The following is a 17,409-nucleotide window of genomic DNA, read 5'->3' on the forward strand; positions in this document are numbered from 1 at the left end:
AAAAAGAATGTATACATGTATGTGTAACTGGGTCACCATGCGTATAATAGAAAAAAAATAATGTATTGGGGAAATAAAATAAAATAAATAAATAAGAGCTTCAGTACCCAGCAGTTTTCTCCCCTGGTGAGATGTGGCCTCAGGAAGAAGTGTCCACCCCAGGCCTGTGGCTGAGCTTTTTGTGCAGAGAGCAGCTGGCTGTGCCGCACTGTGGCTACACTGCTGGCACATAAGTACGAAGAGGTCTGGTTGATGCTGGACCACTCCAGGGTCAGGGGGAAACGCTCATTCTGTTTGGGTGACACTGCACCCACCCGTGACATCCCCTGCACCAGTGCTGCCAACGCCATTTGAATAATGAATGAGCTTTGGTCCCAGTCCCAGGTCCTGCCAATACCAGAACATTTCAAAATGGTTCATGTGCTGAGAACATTCCAGGACCACCTTGTTTCCTGCTCATATAATAAGGTATCTTGGCATCTGGATGACTACAGCATCCATGGGACCTGTGGAAGAGGCAGATGCACGAGGCTTAGTGAGTAACCTGGATCTGCAAAGTAAGGTCAAGTCTTGGAGCTGGGACTTTGCAAACCCATGGCAGTGGTTTCTGCTGAGTCTCAGGCTTACCTGCCCCCAAGAGAGAAAGAATCACACAAAGGAGGTGGGGGCTCATCGCATGGTCAGGGACAGAAGAGGGCTGTCCCCACTAAATGCTCTGATCCACAGGCCTGTGTGAGGGAGCAGGGGCCTGATCTTCAAAGGCCTGATGGGTCTGCCTGGAATGTCACCGCCCCCACCCCTGCAGATTCTCCAGTGAGCCCTGTGACCTGGCTCAGCTTCTTCTAATCTAGGTGCTTAGCGGGCTCGCAGGACGGATCGGGTATGGCTGAGACGCATGGAGTTAGGGACACACTCCACCCCCTTGATTTCCCATATTCCTCTGAGACCGTTTCTCCTGCACCTGCCCCCGGATGTTAAAGTTGCCCTGCTCAAGTCCTTCAAGTGTGGATCTCATTAAAGTTTAAAAGGGCCTCCCACTTCTTCCATAGCTGTAGGTGGCCTAGCAGTAACTGAAAACTTCCACAGCTGCCTAGCCTTGGATCCAAGCCTGAGTTTTTCTTAACCCTTTTCCTCCCAGGCTGCTCTCCCAGACTCTCCCCAGAGCCCCTTATCTCAATGGCATCACAGTGCCATCTTGTGGCCAATAACTGAAGTTTCATCATGCCTTCTGTAATGGCTGGGTGGTGTTGGGATGTGTCCATTTGATCAAGGTATTTGTTGTTGTTGTTGTTGTTTTGGGGTTTTTTTTTTGGTCTTTTTTAGGCCACACCCACGACATATGGAGGTTCCCAAGCTAGGAGTCGAATCGGAGCTGCAGCTGCCGGCCTGTGCCACAGTTTCAGCAACTCGCTATCCTAGCCATGTCTGCGACCTACCAAAAGCCCCTAGGAGCTGCAAGGAAAGAGACGGAGGGGGTTTGTGAACAGGAAGGAGGTGGCTGTGCCACACTGTGACTAAGCTGCTGGCACAGAGATACACAGCCGAGTCCTGCGGCTCCACTCGCAGAATCGTCAGGTGGGAGACGGAGCCCTCGGGCCTCTTAGCAGAGAACCGGTCATTACGCAGCTCTAATTTGTCTGGTTCTTCTTTGCTCTGAAAATAAGTCAGAAACTCCAGGCCCTGCCCCAGTGCCTGTCGGTACCAGTAAAGGCCATTGTGACCAGATACTGGATCACACCTGAGAGCTATACTCTGGTTCCTCCCTGTGACCCTGTGCCTGGGGGACTGGGACACTCCAGCTCCTGCGTGACCTGTGGAGACAAAAGCTGGGAACAGAAGGGAAGAGCATAACGGTAGTCATTACACACACACACACACACACACACAGGAACTGCTTCGTTTGCTGAGGACTCACCTGCCTCCAGGAGCCAGAGGGTCGCCCAGCAGAGAAGCCCGGTGCCCATGGCAGAGTCAGGGCAGTAATGGGAGGTTCACCAGCTCAGGACCTTATGAGCATGCGCAGAGGAGGAGGGGCGCCCCTTGTCCCCACAAGGCAGTTCCCATGGTGACCTCACTGAGCCTCTATCAATTCCCATGACTTCAGGGTCATGTAATTTATAGCATACCTGGATGACTAATTTAAATATTTATAAGCTTCCTTTTAAACACAGACGATGTGTGGGCTCCAGTGCTGTCTTCCTCAGCACCCTGGTTCATCTTCTCATCCACCCATCTCCCCTCTGCCTGCTGGGCATTTGCACTAAGAGGGTCAACAGCACCTCCAGTGCAAGATATCAGACGGTGAACTCACCGTCTTCCCTGCAAAGTCAGGGTCTCCTGTGCATCCTCGTTTCTGAGTCAGCACCCCTCCCCATTGTCCCACGGCCGCACATGCTCCACAGTACCCACTTCTTTTTTTTTTTTTTTTTTTTTTGTCTTTTTGTCTTTTATTGTTGTTGTTGTTGCTATTTCTTGGGCCAGTCCCGTGGCATATGGAGGTTCCCAGGCTAGGGGTTGAATCGGAGCTGTAGTCACCGGCCTACGCCAGAGCCACAGCAACGCGGGATCCGAGCCGCGTCTGCAACCTACACCACAGCTCACGGCAACGCCGGATCGTTAACCCACTGAGCAAGGGCAGGGACCGAACCCGCAACCTCATGGTTCCTAGTCGGATTCGTTAACCACTGCGCCACGACGGGAACTCCAGTACCCACTTCTTAGGCAACGGTGGGCATTGAGGGGTTGATTCAGTTCTGCCCTAGGAGCCTCATGACTGCACTGAGACACAAGGAATGAAATGATGCCCTGGAAAAATACCTGACCTGGAAGGGTGAAGGTCCTATTCCTTCCGCAGGTTGAAGAACGGTATCCTATCAGTGTTTTTCAGTCTCCACGCAGCACTATGTCTCCACAGCCCTTGGCAAAGCCTCACATCCTTCTAAGTTATTGTGCATTAAAAAATAGGCTCCTGGAGTTCTTGTTGTGGCTCCGACTAATAAGCATGAGGACATGGGTTCAATCACTGGCCTTGCTCAGTGGGTTAAAGATCTGGCACTACCATGAGCTATGGTGTAGTCACAGATGCGGCTTGGATCCCTCATTGCTGGGGCTGTGGCGTCAGCCGACAGCTACAGCTCCAATTTGACTCCTAGCCTGGGAACTTCCATATGCCGTGGATGTGGCCCTAAAAAGACAAAGATATTCAGAATAGGCCTCTCGTAGGTTTTTTTTTTTGTTGTTGTTGTTGTTGCTTTTGGGTTTTGTTTTTTGCTTTTTAGGGTTGCACCTGCAGCATGTGGAGAGTCCCGGGCTAGGAGTCAAATCAGAGCTACAGCTGCCATCCTGCACCACAGCCACATCCATAGAAACATGAGATCCAAGCCATGTCTGCCACCTACACCACAGCTTAAAGTAACACCGGATTCTTGACTCACTGAGCAAAGCCAGGGATCAAAACCAAATCCTCATGGATACTAGTTGAGATTGTTATTGCTCAGCCACAATGGGAACTTCCATCCTCGTGGCCTCTTTACAGAAGAAGACAAATGCTCTTTACGACATTGGTGTGTAACATACAATAATAAATTTAACTGTCTTTTTGGAGACCTAAGAGGCTGCGTTCTAATTTAGCTCTAATTTAGTTCTCCCTTTCACTGCTATCAGAGCATCTAGGTGCTCTAAAGCCTTATTATTAACTGGTTCATGGTCATTACAAACATCCTCTCTTTCAGGCGGAGGAGGAAGCTGGATCAGAGATGAATGAGCGGGTGGGAGCAAGGCTGTGGGGTCCTGGAAGAGGACATTCTGTAGATCTGTGTCTTGGCTGAACTGGATCCAGGGAGGTACCTGGAGATGAGATCGCATCCCTCCGTCTCCACCGGCCTGTTAACACTGACCAGGTGTCCTGGTGCCCATGCAACTCCAGCATCACAGACGCTCACAAAGGAGACAGACACAGGAGACAGAGCCCCACTTCTGCGTAGAGGGAGAATGAATCCACAGTCCCGAGGGGAAAGTTCAGAGTCAGGGCCCGAAGAATCTAGAAGTGAGACACCCCAACCGTGTTCACAATTCACTGGGAAGCAGGTGTACCCAGAAGTGCCCGGCCACCCAGTGGGACCTTGAACGGAAACACGAGTAGCAGCTAATCACTGCAAGGGGAAGGGTCCACGGCCAGGGCAGAGGACACAGTCTTTGGCGTCTGAGATGGGAAGGGATGTGACACAGGGGAGGGACAGCAGCGTGGCTGCAGTAGAGAGGGTGGGCGAGCTGGGCAGGGGAGGCCAGGGGAGTGCGGAGAGGAAAAACCTGCTTCATCCGGAAAGACTGGCAAGTCCAGGGACCAAGAGGAGGCTGGGCTAGGGGAGAACCTTCGGGAAAGACAGCAATGAGATGCTCAGGGAAAGACGAGGGGGTCTAGATGTAACTAACTGACCAGTAGCTTTCCCTCCTGGAGGCATCAGGCTCAGGCTGGTGGCCTGAAGTCAGAGCTGAGGAAGCATCTTCTTGGCTCGCAGGGCGGCTGCAGAGAAAAGACAGCGAGCAATGGTGGATACATGTCCTCGAGGCCCTGGAGTCAGATCCAGACCAGGCGAGACCTCACCCTGCAGGCACGTGGCCCCCGCAGCTGCAAGGCTCTGGCTGCCAGGAGCCTGCAAGGGCTCTGCTGAGTGCCGGGGGGGCAGGGCCTCCCCCAGCCTTTTCGTGCAGAGAGGAGGTGGCCACGCATCGCCGTGGAATAACTGCTGGCACAGAACTACACAGATGTCTGGGCAGGGCTGGCTGACGGCAGCATGAGAGTGAAGTTCTCTGTGTTTGATCTTGAGACGCTGTAGCCGTCGGGGACGTCTCCTTTGTCAGTGATGCCACTGCCAACTGAGTAATGGATCAGCCTCAGCTCCTGTCCAGAGTCTTGTCGGTACCAGGACATAGAGTCATGTTTCAGATCTTGGGCACGGTTCAGTGTCATGCTCTGGCCTGTCCTCAGGACCTGGAATCTGGGGGGCTGAGTGACACCAGCACTCACTGGACCTGTGGAGAAGATGAGGCTGACGCTGCTGCCACAGTGGCAAGGCTTAGTGCTGGGACCCTGCAAGGTTCCCTGCCCAGGACTCACCTGCCTACAGGAGACAAAAGGCCACCCAGCAGAGAAAACCAGAGATCATGGTGGGGGAAGGGCAGGTGGAGGGGGCTCCTGGGTCTGGGTGCTGACCAGGGGGGAGAAGGATCTGCGGGGAGTCATTCTGAGATGTCACTCTCCCTTCCTGGGCCCCAGAGCCAACCTGCCACTGGGACCACGCCCCTTCCCTCAGCCTCTCCAATCAAAAATGAATGTACAGTAGTTCCCTCATGGCTCAGGGGGTTAAGGATCCAGCATTGCTCCTGCAGTAGGTCCAGTCACTGCTGTGGTGTGGGTTCCATCCCTGGCCTAGGAACTTCTGCATGCTGCAGGCTCAGACCCCAATCCCCCCAAAATACATGGACAACTTGGAACAGGAAGAAGGCATTCGTCTGAGTGGACCTAAGTCTCACAAGTTGTTTTAACCATTTTGGAAAAACATTTTGTAACTTTATGTATATTTTATTCCAGAGAAAAGGCTTCATTAATATGTATGTTCATTTTATTGATTTGTGTATTTCTATAATTTGCATCTCAGGAAAAATCCTTAGGGCTTCCTGCTGCCCTGGATGACTTAAGCATCACAAGTGCTTCTTCAAGCCTGTGTTTCTACGTTGCATCATTAACTACAATCCTGGTAATATCCTTCCGCTTACAATGATTCTTCTGGAATCCCGTTCCCCACCCTCAGGGCCAGGCTCAGCAACGTTTGCTCTCTTTCTAACCAATGCACTAACGGATGGAGCACCTGCCAGAAGCATCGAGGGCTCCTTCATCTTCCCTGGACACAGAGCTTCCTGTGTTCGGGGGAGGGGCAGAAGCACCAGAACCACCTCAGTGCCTGTGACGAACCATGCTTTGTGGTGAAGATTGTTGCCTAGCACCAGGGATGACATGCTGGTACCTAGAAATATAGATGTGAGAGGGACTTCTGCAGAGATGGCCGACTCCACGGTAAATCAAAAATGCTGGGGTTTGTTTGTTTTGTTTTGTCTTTTGTCTATTACTTAGGGCCGCATCCCAAATATATGGAGGTTCCCAGGTTAGGGGTCGAATCAGAGCTGTATCCGCTGGCCGATGACATGAATGCCAGATCCAAGCCATGTCTGCGACCTACACCACAGCTCATGGTAACGCCGGATCCTTAACTCATTGAGCAAGGCCCAGGATCAAACCTGTGTCCTCATGGGTACTAGTCAGAACTGTTTATGCTGAGCCACAATGGGAATTCCTTGAACACAGCTTGAACTGCGTGTCCATTTACATGCAGGGTCTTTCTTTCTTTTTTGCTTTTTAGGACCACATCCACGGCACATGGAGGCTCCCAGGCTAGGGATCGCATCAGAGCCATAGCTGCCAACCTACACAACAGCCACAGGCAGAGCCACGCCAGACCCAAGGCATGTCTGCCACCGACACCACAGCTCACAGCAACACTTGGTCTTTAACCCACTGAGCGAGGACAGGTACCAAACCTGCATCCTCGTGGATAGGAGTCTGATTAATTTTCACTGATCCGCAGTGGGAACTCCACATGCAGATTTTTAAAGTAAATACATACTATAGTACCATGTGATCCAAGGTTGGTTGAATCTGCTGATCTGGAACCACAAGTTCAGAGGGTTGACTGTGAAGTTAAACATGATTTTTTTTTTTAAATGAATAAAGGCATGGAAAATTCCCATTGTGGTTCAGTGGAAATAAACCCAATTAGTATCCATGAAGATGCAGATTTGATACCTGCCCTTGCTTGGTGGGTTAAGGATCTGGCCTTGCCATGAGCTGTGGTGTAAGCTGCAGGCAGATGTGGCTCGGATCTTGTGCTGCTCTGACTGTGGTGTAGGCTGGCAGCTGCAGCTCTGAGTCGACCCCTAGCCCAGGAACTTTCATATGCCCCATGTGTGGCCCCATTGAAAAAAAAAATAATAAAGACATGGTGTATTATTATTATCAATCAATATATTGTGACAAGATTATATATTTTAGTAACAGAAAAATGACCTGTACCTCAATATGGACACCTAATAAGAGAAAACACTAAGTGAACATTCATACAAATGTCCATTTTATAATCATATAGAAATGGAGAGCTAAAATGCTACAAATATTTGACATATAAAAGTCATCATTAAAAAACTAGTTTCAGATTACAGCATTATAATTCAACACATAAACATGAATTTTTGACTGCTGGGTTGGGGTGTGGCTCAGCATCCCTAAACTCCACATTGTTCAAGGGTCAACTATAACTCATACATCAATAAAGTTGATTTAAAAATGCCTGTGGAGGAGTTCCTATTGTGGCACAGCGGAAATGAATCCAATTAGGAACCCTGAGGTCTCAGGTTCTATCCCTGGCTTCACTCAGTGGGTTAAGGATCCGGTGTTGCTGTGAGCTGTGGTGTAGGTCGCAGACATGGCTCAGATCCTGCATTGTTGTGGTTGTGGCACAGGCCAGGAGCTGTAGCTCTAATTCCACCCCTAGCCTGGGAACCTCCATATGCAACAGGTACGGCCCTAAAAAGCAAAAAAAAAAAAAAAAAAAAAAAAAAAACCAAAACTAAAACCAAAAAAGCTTGTGGAGGGATGTATGTGATATACTTTTGTTAATTTCATGTAATTAATCATCAGGCATAAATATTTTCATTTCTATGACTTCTGCAGTCCTCAACTACAGGCAAAATGTGTCCATACCTACCTTTGCCCCTGGAAAATGGTGGATGAGGCTGTCGAGATTAGCAAAGGCAGTCAAGATATCCAGATTCCTATTATGTTCCAGGAGCTGCATGCTTCCTAAATCTTCATACAACTCTGGAAGATGGTGTGGATGCTAATTTAAGGTGTCTACTTGACTGGGCCACAAGTATCTTGTTAAACATTCTTCTGGGTACTTCTGTGTGGGTGTTTTTGGAAGAGATTAATGTGTATACAGGTAGACTTTAACATTAGGTTGGATTATCATTTTAATTAGTAAAGCAGATTGCCTTCTGCAATGTGGGTGGGCCTCATCTAGTCAGTTGAAGACACAATAAAACAAAAGGGCTGATCCTCCTCCAGGTAAGAGAGATGGCTTTTAAGTTGAACCATTAGCTCTTCTGCCTTCAAACAAAACACTGGCTCTCCCTGGGTCTCTGTACCAGTCCAGCTTGCAGATTTTGGACTTAGTTTAACAGCTCTGTGAGCCAATTCTTTAAATCACATATATGGTCAATCTATGGGAGCGATGGGCAGGGAGTTCTATGGGAGCAGGGACCATAGGTGCTAAAGAACAGACCTGAGTCTCATTCCTTGCTCTGACAGTTGTAAAATATGAGATCTGGGCAAGTCACTTCCCCTCAAATATATAAACAGGTACAATAATACTTATCTTGTGCCATCTTTGCAAGCATTAAAACCTATCATAAAGAAAACAGATAAATAATAAAACCTATCATAAAGAAAGAATGTCTGGGAAAGGCTGTCCGCATTACCAAGGCCTAAGCCTGGCTGCCTGGCAGCTGACACCCTGGCAGCCACTTCCTGAGCTGAGGCACGACTGTTTTTATACTGGAGGCTGCTGATTGTGCAGGGCTGTGTCTTCGCTGCTGGCACAGAGGTACAGAGCTGAGTCCTTCAGCTCCAGGGAGAGCAATTTCAGCTCAGAGTCGTTGTCCCTGAACTGTTGACCTGAGAATCGATCTGAGATGTTTCCTTTTTCTCGCTCTTCCATATTGTAATACTGAAGGAGGAACTGGGGGCCCTGGCCCAGGGCCTGTTGGTACCAGAACACAGAGAGGTGTCCAGACACAGGGGAACATCTCAGTGTCATCTGCTGTTTTCTTGACTTGATCAGGTATTTGGGGTCTGTATGACTCCAGAGTCCACCAGGCCTGTTGGGGAGAAGACAGAAAGAAGCTGAGGGTAGATTTCAGGGATGGCGAAGGCATATCTGGTGCTTTCACATGGCGCCCAGCACTCACCTGCTCGCAGAAGACAGAGAGCCACACAGCAAAGGAGCCTGGAGCCCATGGCAGCCTCAGGAACCAGACAACTCCTAGCCTGGGGCAGGTCTCCCCTGGGTGGGTGGCCTAAAGTTCTCAATTTCCTCTTCCCCTGATAGGAACATTTGTCTATGATGTTGCTGCTATGCCATCACTTCCCCTGCAGGCTGTCCCCGCCCCTCCCCACCCAGCCTGCTGCACCCCTGCCTGGCAATGGCCACCCAGCAAGGGTGGGTGTGAGGTGAGTGCCATCCTCATGGCCCCATATGCCCACAGCATACTCTGCTCTCCTCTGCCTGCCCCTGTCTGATACTAATCACCCAGCCCACCCACCCCAACCCCTTCACCCACCACTTCCCGTGGTGCAGGCTCAGGGAGAATACCTCACTAGTGCACAGTGAGGCTCAAGGCACATCTCCACTTCCCTGGGCAGTGAGGAGTCCCGGCTAGCTCCACATGTCCCAGAACCCACTCATGGAACTCAAACCCTCCCCCTGATGCAGATGTGTAGCCAAGTTTCCCTTGAGCTGCCTCTGCTGGGTCACTCTCTCAGCCACTCCCAGGGCACTTGGAGTATTGTGGGCCCACAGTGCCTCCCATTGGCCAACAATGCACAGTCTCATGGATTTGCAGCTTCGGTCTAAATCAAAAATAGAAATACTCGGAGTTCCCGTCGTGGCGCAGTGGTTAACGAATCCGACTAGGAACCATGAGGTTGCAGGTTCGGTCCCTGCCCTTGCTCAGTGGGTTAACGATCCGGCGTTGCTGTGAGCTGTGGTGTAGGTTGCAGACGCAGCTCGGATCCTGCGTTGCTGTGGCTCTGGCGTAGGCCGGTGGCTACAGCTCCAATTCGACCCCTAGCCTGGGAACCTCCATATGCCGCGGGAGCGGCCAAGAAATAGCAACAACAACAAAAAACAAAAAGACAAAAAAAAAAAAAATAGAAATACTCTTCTTGTTCTGTGAAGAATATCCTTAGTAGTTTGAGAGGGATTACACAATCTGTAGATTGCCTTGGGTAGTATAGTCATTTTGATAATATTGATTCTTACAATCCAAGAGCATGGTTTATCTTTCCATCTGTGTCAACTGTGATTTGTTTCATCAGTGTCTTACAGTTTTTACAGCATAGGTCTTTTGTCTCTTTAGGTAGGTTTATTCCTAGGTATTTTATTCTCTTTGACCTAATGGTAAATGGGATGGTTTCTCTGATTTCTCTCTCTGAACTTTCATTGTTAGCATATAGAAATGCAATTCATTTCTGTGTATTAACTGTGCATCCTGGAAATTTGCCAAATTCACTGATGAACTCTAACCATTTTCTGGTAGCATCTTTAGGGTCTTTCCAATTATGGTATCATGTCATCTTGCAAATAGTAATTGTTGTATTCCTTTTCCAATTTGGATTCCTTTTATTTCTTTTTTTTTTTTCTTTTGTCTTTTTAGGGCTGCACCCATGGCATCAGTTTTTCACCATTGAGAATGATGTTGGCTGTGGGTTTGTCATATATGGCTTCTATTATGCTGGGTTAAGTTCCCTCTATGCCCACTTTGTGGAACATTAACAAGTCAACCAATCACAAATGTTAGGGAGAGTGTGGAAAAAAGGCAACCCTCCTTCACTGTTGGTGGGAATGTAAATTGGTACAACCACTATGGAGAACAGTATGGAGGTACCTCAAAAAACTAAATCTACAACTATCATATGATACAGAAATCCCACTCCTGGGTTTATATTCAGACAACACATTCATTCAAAAAGATAAATGCACCCTTATGTTCACTGTAGCACTATTCACAATAGCCAAGATATGGAAACAACCTGAATGTCCAGGACAGATAAATGGATTAAGAAAACATGGTGCAGCAGAAACGAATCCAACTAGGAGCCATGAGGTTGCAGGTTCCATCCCTGGCCTCGCTCAGTGGGTTAAGGATCCAGCATTGCCATGAGCTGTGGTGTGGTTCACAGATGCAGTTTGGATCCTGAGTTGCTTTGGCTGTAGTGTAGCTGGCGGCTGCAGCTCCGATTGGACTCCTAGCCTGGGAACTTCCATATGCCACAGGTGCAGCTGCAAAAAATACAAAAAAAAAAAAGAAAAGAAAAGAAAAAAAGAAAAAGAAATGAAATGAATAAATTAAAAAATAAAATTAAAAAAAAGAAATTCTCCACCATCCCCACCTACAATCCGCAGTGTGACGGTATCTGGACTGAGGGCCTTTAGGGAGGTAGTTTAGGGTAAATTACATGAGAAGGATGGCACTCTAAATATGTGTCCTTATAAGAGGAGATGCCAGGGAGCTCTTTCTTGGTGAAGCACAAAGAGTTTGTGTGAGGACACAGGGAGAAGGCAGCTGTCTACAAACCAAAAAGAGGGTTCTCACCAGAAACAAACCCTGGCACCTTGATCTTGGACTTGAGGCCTCCAGAACCGTGAGAAAATGAATGTCTGTTGTTTAAGCCAGGGCAATCTGTGGTGTTTGTTATGGCCACCTGAGCACACGAATCAGGAGCATAGCCATGGAATGTCTGATAAGAAGCAGAGAGGAAGGTAAGTCTGAGCCAGTCCTTGAAAGATAAGTCATATTTGGGAAAGAGGGAGGGTCCTCTGGGCCATGGGAATGGCAAGAGCAGATGTAGAGGATTTGTTTTCTTTCTTTTTTTCTTTCTTTTTTTTTTTTTTTTTTTTTTTGTCTTTTCTAGGGCCGCACCTGTGGCATATGGAGGTTCCCAGGCTTGGGGTCCAATCCAAGCTATAGCCACTGGCCTGTGCCACAGCCACAGCCACGCCAGATCCAAGCTGCGTCTACAACCTACACCACAGCTCGCATCAATGCCAGATCCTTAACCCACTGAGCAAGGCCAGGGATCAAACCCACAACCTCATGGTTCCTAGTCGGATTCGTTTCCGCTGTGCCATGACGGGAACTCCAGACGCAGAGAATTTAAAAGGCATCCGTGTTTTAAGAAATTTCGCGAGATGTTTGCTCAAAGAGTAAGATGCATCCTAAGGTGGCCAAGAGGTGATGCCCTGAAGGTACCGGAATCTGGAGGGTGAGGTGTTACCAAGCGAGAAGGAAACAGAATTGCCTGTTTGTAATCAGGGGAGGCCTGCCCTCCCCTGTGTGTGGGAGGTACTTGCCTGTGCCTGTGGGGCAGGACCGAGGTAAGACGTCAGGAAGCAAAGTCAGAAATCAACTCCAGGCTTCTCACACCATCATCACAGCATTTGTGCAGTGATCGTACCTGGGACTGGCCTCCAGGTGATGCCAGTTGTTATAAGGCCTCACTTAATACTTCCTGGTGATTGAACCCCGGGAGGGAGGAGGAAAGAGATCATGTTAAAAATAACAGGTTTTGGGGAGTTCCAGTCTTGGTGCAATGGAATCGAATCCGACTAGTATCTATGAAGATGTGGGTTCGATTCCTGGCCTCACTTAGTGGCTCAGGGATCTGGCATTGCCATAAACTGTGCTGTAGGTCGCAGCCGCAGCTTGGATCCCACATGCCTGTAGCATAGGCCGGAAACTGTAGCTCCAATTTGACCCCTAGCCTGGGAACCTGCATATGCTGCAGGTGTGGCCCTAAAAACCAAAAACCAAACAAACAGAAAAAGCCACCCAAGTTTTTAGAGTTCTCATTGTAGCTCAGTGGGTTAAGAATCAGAATAGTATCCCTGAGGATGTGGGTTTGATCCCTGGCCTCTCTCAGTGGGTTAAGGCCTCTCTCACAATGTTAGCTGTGAGCTGTGGTGTAGGTCGGCAGCTGCAACTCCAATTTGACCCCTAGCCTGGAAACTTCCATATGCCACAAGTACAGCCTTAAAAAGCAAAATTAAAAAAATAATAACAGGGGTTTTTTTTGTTTTTTTTGTTTGTTTGTTTTTGTATTTTCTAGGGCTGCATCCACGGCACATGGAGGTTCCCAGGCTAAGGGTCCAATTGGAGCTATAGCCGCCAGCCTACCACAGAGCCACAGCAACACTGGATCCAAGCCACATCTGCAACCAACACCACAGCTCATGGCAACACCTGATCCTTAACCCAATGAGCAAGGCCAGAGATCGAATCCGCAACCTCATGGTTCCTAGTTGGATTCGTTAACCACTGCGCCACGACAGGGACTCCAGGCCTTTGGTTTCTTTACCAATCTTATAGCTCTAGCTCTGTTCTCAACCTCCTGTAATCATATTTTTTTGTCCTAGACTTAACCCAAATCTCAATGCCTTCTCCCTAAATTATATAAAGCAACCCCCGTGATTATCTTTTAGAATTACCTTTATCAAGTAACTTGATCCCCAAATGAACCCTCCCCCCACAAGAGGCCACCACCTACTAAATGACAAACTCCTCCTCCCCCTCTAGCACTGCCAGGAATGAAGGTCATTCAGGATCGAACCTGTTCCCCTGAACAGATGTCCTTGTCCTCTGTTATCCCTGCCTGAATGGCATTGGAGCCCTAGGGCCCGGCGGTCTTTCCCACTGAAGTTTCTGGGCTCTCACGGATCTGTCAGCTCTGAAGTTGCTCCTCACTGGGGCAGGGAGGTTTGTGCACAGAAGGCTGGTGACCCAGCAGGGCTGTGCCAGGCTGCTGGCACAGAGGTACAGGGCGGAGTCCCTCAGCTCCAAGAACTTCACGGTCAGCTCATTGAGAGAGTTACTGAAGTGTTGGGCTGAGAATCGATCCGAGAAGTTTCCTTTGGCGCTTTGCTTTTGGTCATAAAACTCAAAGAGGAACTGGGGGCCCTGATTCAGGGCCTGTTGGTACCAATACACACTGAGGTGCCCAGAGACAGGGGAACATCTCAGTGTCACTTGCTGTCCTCTTGCTTGAATCAGATGTCTCGGTGTTTGGGTGACTCCAGAATCCGCTCGGCCTGTGAGGGCAGGAGACAGGGGCTGGAAAAAGAAGGCAGGAAAAGAGCCCAAACGTGCTTTGGATTTGGGCACTATCGGACTTAGAGATGCCTTGCCAGTACCAAGGACTTACCTGCTCCCAGGAGACAAAGGGCCACATAGCAGAAGAGGATGGAGCGCATGGCAGGGAGGGGCAGAACTGGGCATGCGTCTCCTTGCTCAGCGCTCTGGTTCTCTGAGAGCTGACGTTCTGGGCGTCCGTTCTCTGGTTGGAGGTTAGGCAGTGACGTCACTGCTCTGATGCCAACATTGCCTCTGCCGGTTCCCAGGAGCCTCGTCTCTCTTTGCAGGTCAGTTGATCCAGGGCGACTGCTTTGTGGGGCTGGACTGGGGTGCTCTAGATTAGGCTGGGTTTAGGCCCCATGCCCATCCATCAGCTCCTTTGCTTCTCCTTTGAAGGAGGTGTTTCTCTACTTGTCCCCTCCCATCCCCACACCCTCACTTCCCCTTGCAACCTCGCAGACTCCCTAATCACTGCGGGGTTGAAGCTCATGGCCCCCAGCTGGGACAGCACACCTGCAAATTAGTGTCTATGCTATTAAGCCTTCTAGAGGATAAAACAAAACAACAACGCTTTATTAACCCTCCTGGCCCCAGGCAACCAACTGCTTGTTGGGCCTCAGAAGCTTTTGGCGTTCAGCAGTTCCACAGCGCCTCCGTGTGGTCTGTGTTGGGTAACCAAGACGTTTGTCTTTGCACTAGTGTTAGGAGTCTTGAGACGGTTTTTTTTTTTTTTTTTTTTTTTGTCTTTTTTTGTCTTTTTTTGCTATTTCTTGGGCCGCTCCTGCGGCATATGGAAATTCCCAGGCTAGGGGTCTAATCGGAGCTGTAGCCACCGGCCTACACCAGAGCCACAGCAACGCAGGATCCGAGCCGCGTCTGCGACCCACACCACAGCTCACGGCAACGCCAGATCCTTAACCCACTGAGCAAGGCAGGGACCGAACCCGCAACCTCATGGTTCCTAGTCGGATTCGTTAACCACTGCACCACGACGGGAACTCCGAGACGGGTTTAAATTAGAAACTATTCACTCTATGCCTATGGCACTGTGTTTTTGGATGTTTGTGTTGTTTTTTGTTTTGCTGCTTTTCTTTTAGAGGGACACACACACACACACACACACTCCTCGGTTCTAATTTGGATTTTGTGTTTTAAGAGGAAAAAAAGTGATCCTGGAGGAAATGTTTTGATTTTGAGAAAATTTCAGTGAAGGAGACCTGGCCTAGGTTAGGTGGAATTGCTTAAAAAAAAAAAAAAAAGGACAGTGATGGAAAACACACAGAGACAGCGTGTTTTTCCTCCTGCAGATGAAAGGACTTTTGAATTCAGTAATTAACTGAAGCTGTTTTTTCTTGATGATTCCAGACAGCTTGCTGGAGGCAGACCACTCAGATGGGCCCTTTGAAAGGTTCCCACTAATCAGCTTGCCCAAGAATAAAAATAAGACTCTCTTTCCACATTGCTAGAAAATTCCTTTTTTCCGTCTCTTTTAGAAATCCTCTTTTTCCTCTGTTCATCGAGAATAATATAATGTACATTTCTCCATATATGAGTAAACATGTGTGTAGATAAGTGATTATATTTCTCTAGGTTTGTCTTTGAGGCTCAAGTTGGAAATAAGATAGTCTAGCCCTCTGCACTGAGTATGCCAGAAGGAAAGGCCCGTCTGAATTAATGTAGGGTAACAACATAAATAAAAGGATTTGAGAATTTCACATCTGAGGACTAGATTCTCCGTTGTGCCCTTCTGACTTAGTTTACTTCCAAGCCAAGTTTCTTGAGACATTTACATTCGACTTTTCTGTTATTAAACACTACGTAGTGCTTTATATAGAGTGACTATAGATGTTCTAATGTTAGCTGTTTCTTGACTTTAAGGTCCGAAGGAAACGAGTCCATCAAATACCACGGAGAAGAGATCTCCCACTCAGCAGCATGTGACAGGGATGGTCCAGGCACCAATGTCATCGATAACTAGTTAACATGCCAATGAGCTAAGCATGACCAGCACCTCTTATGAGACACCACAGAGTGGAAGGAAAGTCCACTCTGAGTGACTCTCCACAGATATAAGCCAGCTACAGTTGTCTCAAGCTCAGATGGAAATGTTCTATAACTGAATACTTTTATCAAGTTTTGGTTTTTTTTATTATTTTATTTTATTTATTTATGTATTTTGCGTCTTAGGGCCCCACCCATGGCATACAGATGTTCCCAGGCTAGGGGTCCATTCGGAGCTGTAGCTCCATCCTACGCCAGAGCCACAGCCATGCCAACTCTGAGCCACGTCTGCAACCTACACCACAGCTCGCAGCAACATCGGACTTTAACCCACTGAGCAAAGTGAGGGATTCAACTGCGTCCACATGGACCTACTTAGAGATTTGTTTCTGCTGCGCTAGGGCAGGTACTCCTAATGAATTTCCTGCTTGGAATTTCTGATGGTAGGTGAGGAGATGTTTTTACCCAAAATCACAAAAATATAAACAATCACTATAAAGCAAAGTAAGGAAAGTATATTTCTCTGCTTTAAGGAATTACTGGCATTTGGGGGCTGCAATTGGATAAAATTGCTAGATTGCCAATCAATGCTGAATTTAAAAACAAACAAACCCAGGAGTTCTCCTCTTGGCTCAGTGTTTAACGAACTCAACTGGTTTGTATGAAGATGCAGGTTTGATCCCTGGCTTCCAATTCAACCCCTAGCCTGACAACTTCCATATGCCACGGGTGTGGCCCTAAAAGGCAAAAAAAAAAAAAAAAAAAAAAAAATTTAGCCAAGCCCACAGCATGCAGAAGTTCCTGGGCCAGGGATTGAACACTAGCCACAGCAATGACAATGCAGACCCTTTAACTGCTAGGCCAGCAAGGAATCACCAAGTCTTTTATTGTGGGGAAGAATGTTCACGTTATCTGATCCTCTAAGAGAAGCCAATATTTTATGCAAATAGTAAGAGTTTCAATTTCAGTAGGAAGTAATATACATCATTCTTCTCCTAAAACAATGACCTTCTATCAAGAGGGATTTTTTTTTTCCTGTTTTTGCAAAAACAAGATTTCAGCTCATACATTTGCAATCCAGATCAGGTTTGTGAAGCTCTCTTTTTTTGAAAATGAGGTGAAATTTCCTAGAGCCTATACATTCCAAAAGCTATGGAAAGGCAAAAACCCTTCCAGAGATTTCTGACCATGTCCATGTCATTTGTATTCTCCTGGTCTTCTCCAACCTTGTTACGTTACTTGGCCAAAAGCTAAGAGCTTCCTTGATTTCCTCAAAAATTATACACATCAAGGTCTGGTGGGTTCAGTAGAGTCTATTGCGTATTTGAGGAGCGTTGTAAGGGAAAATCAAAACAGATGTTCACCATTTTCCTCTCATCTTACCTATTA

The 17,409-nt window shown here is 48.0% G+C and overlaps 1 pseudogene and 2 gene segments (V, D, J or C); all 3 read right to left on the reverse strand.

The window, feature by feature from the left end:
* Positions 670-2,387, reverse strand: LOC110257616. The segment is given in 3 exon segments: positions 670-728; positions 1,437-1,826; positions 1,916-2,387. Coding segments are annotated over 3 exon segments (498 nt in total).
* LOC100623542 lies at positions 7,698-9,251 on the reverse strand (annotated as a pseudogene).
* LOC110257564 lies at positions 12,028-14,354 on the reverse strand. The segment is given in 3 exon segments: positions 12,028-12,400; positions 13,499-13,976; positions 14,090-14,354. Coding segments are annotated over 2 exon segments (495 nt in total).

Source organism: Sus scrofa, chromosome 18 (assembly GCF_000003025.6).
Source record: "Sus scrofa isolate TJ Tabasco breed Duroc chromosome 18, Sscrofa11.1, whole genome shotgun sequence".
Lineage (NCBI taxonomy): Eukaryota > Metazoa > Chordata > Mammalia > Artiodactyla > Suidae > Sus > Sus scrofa.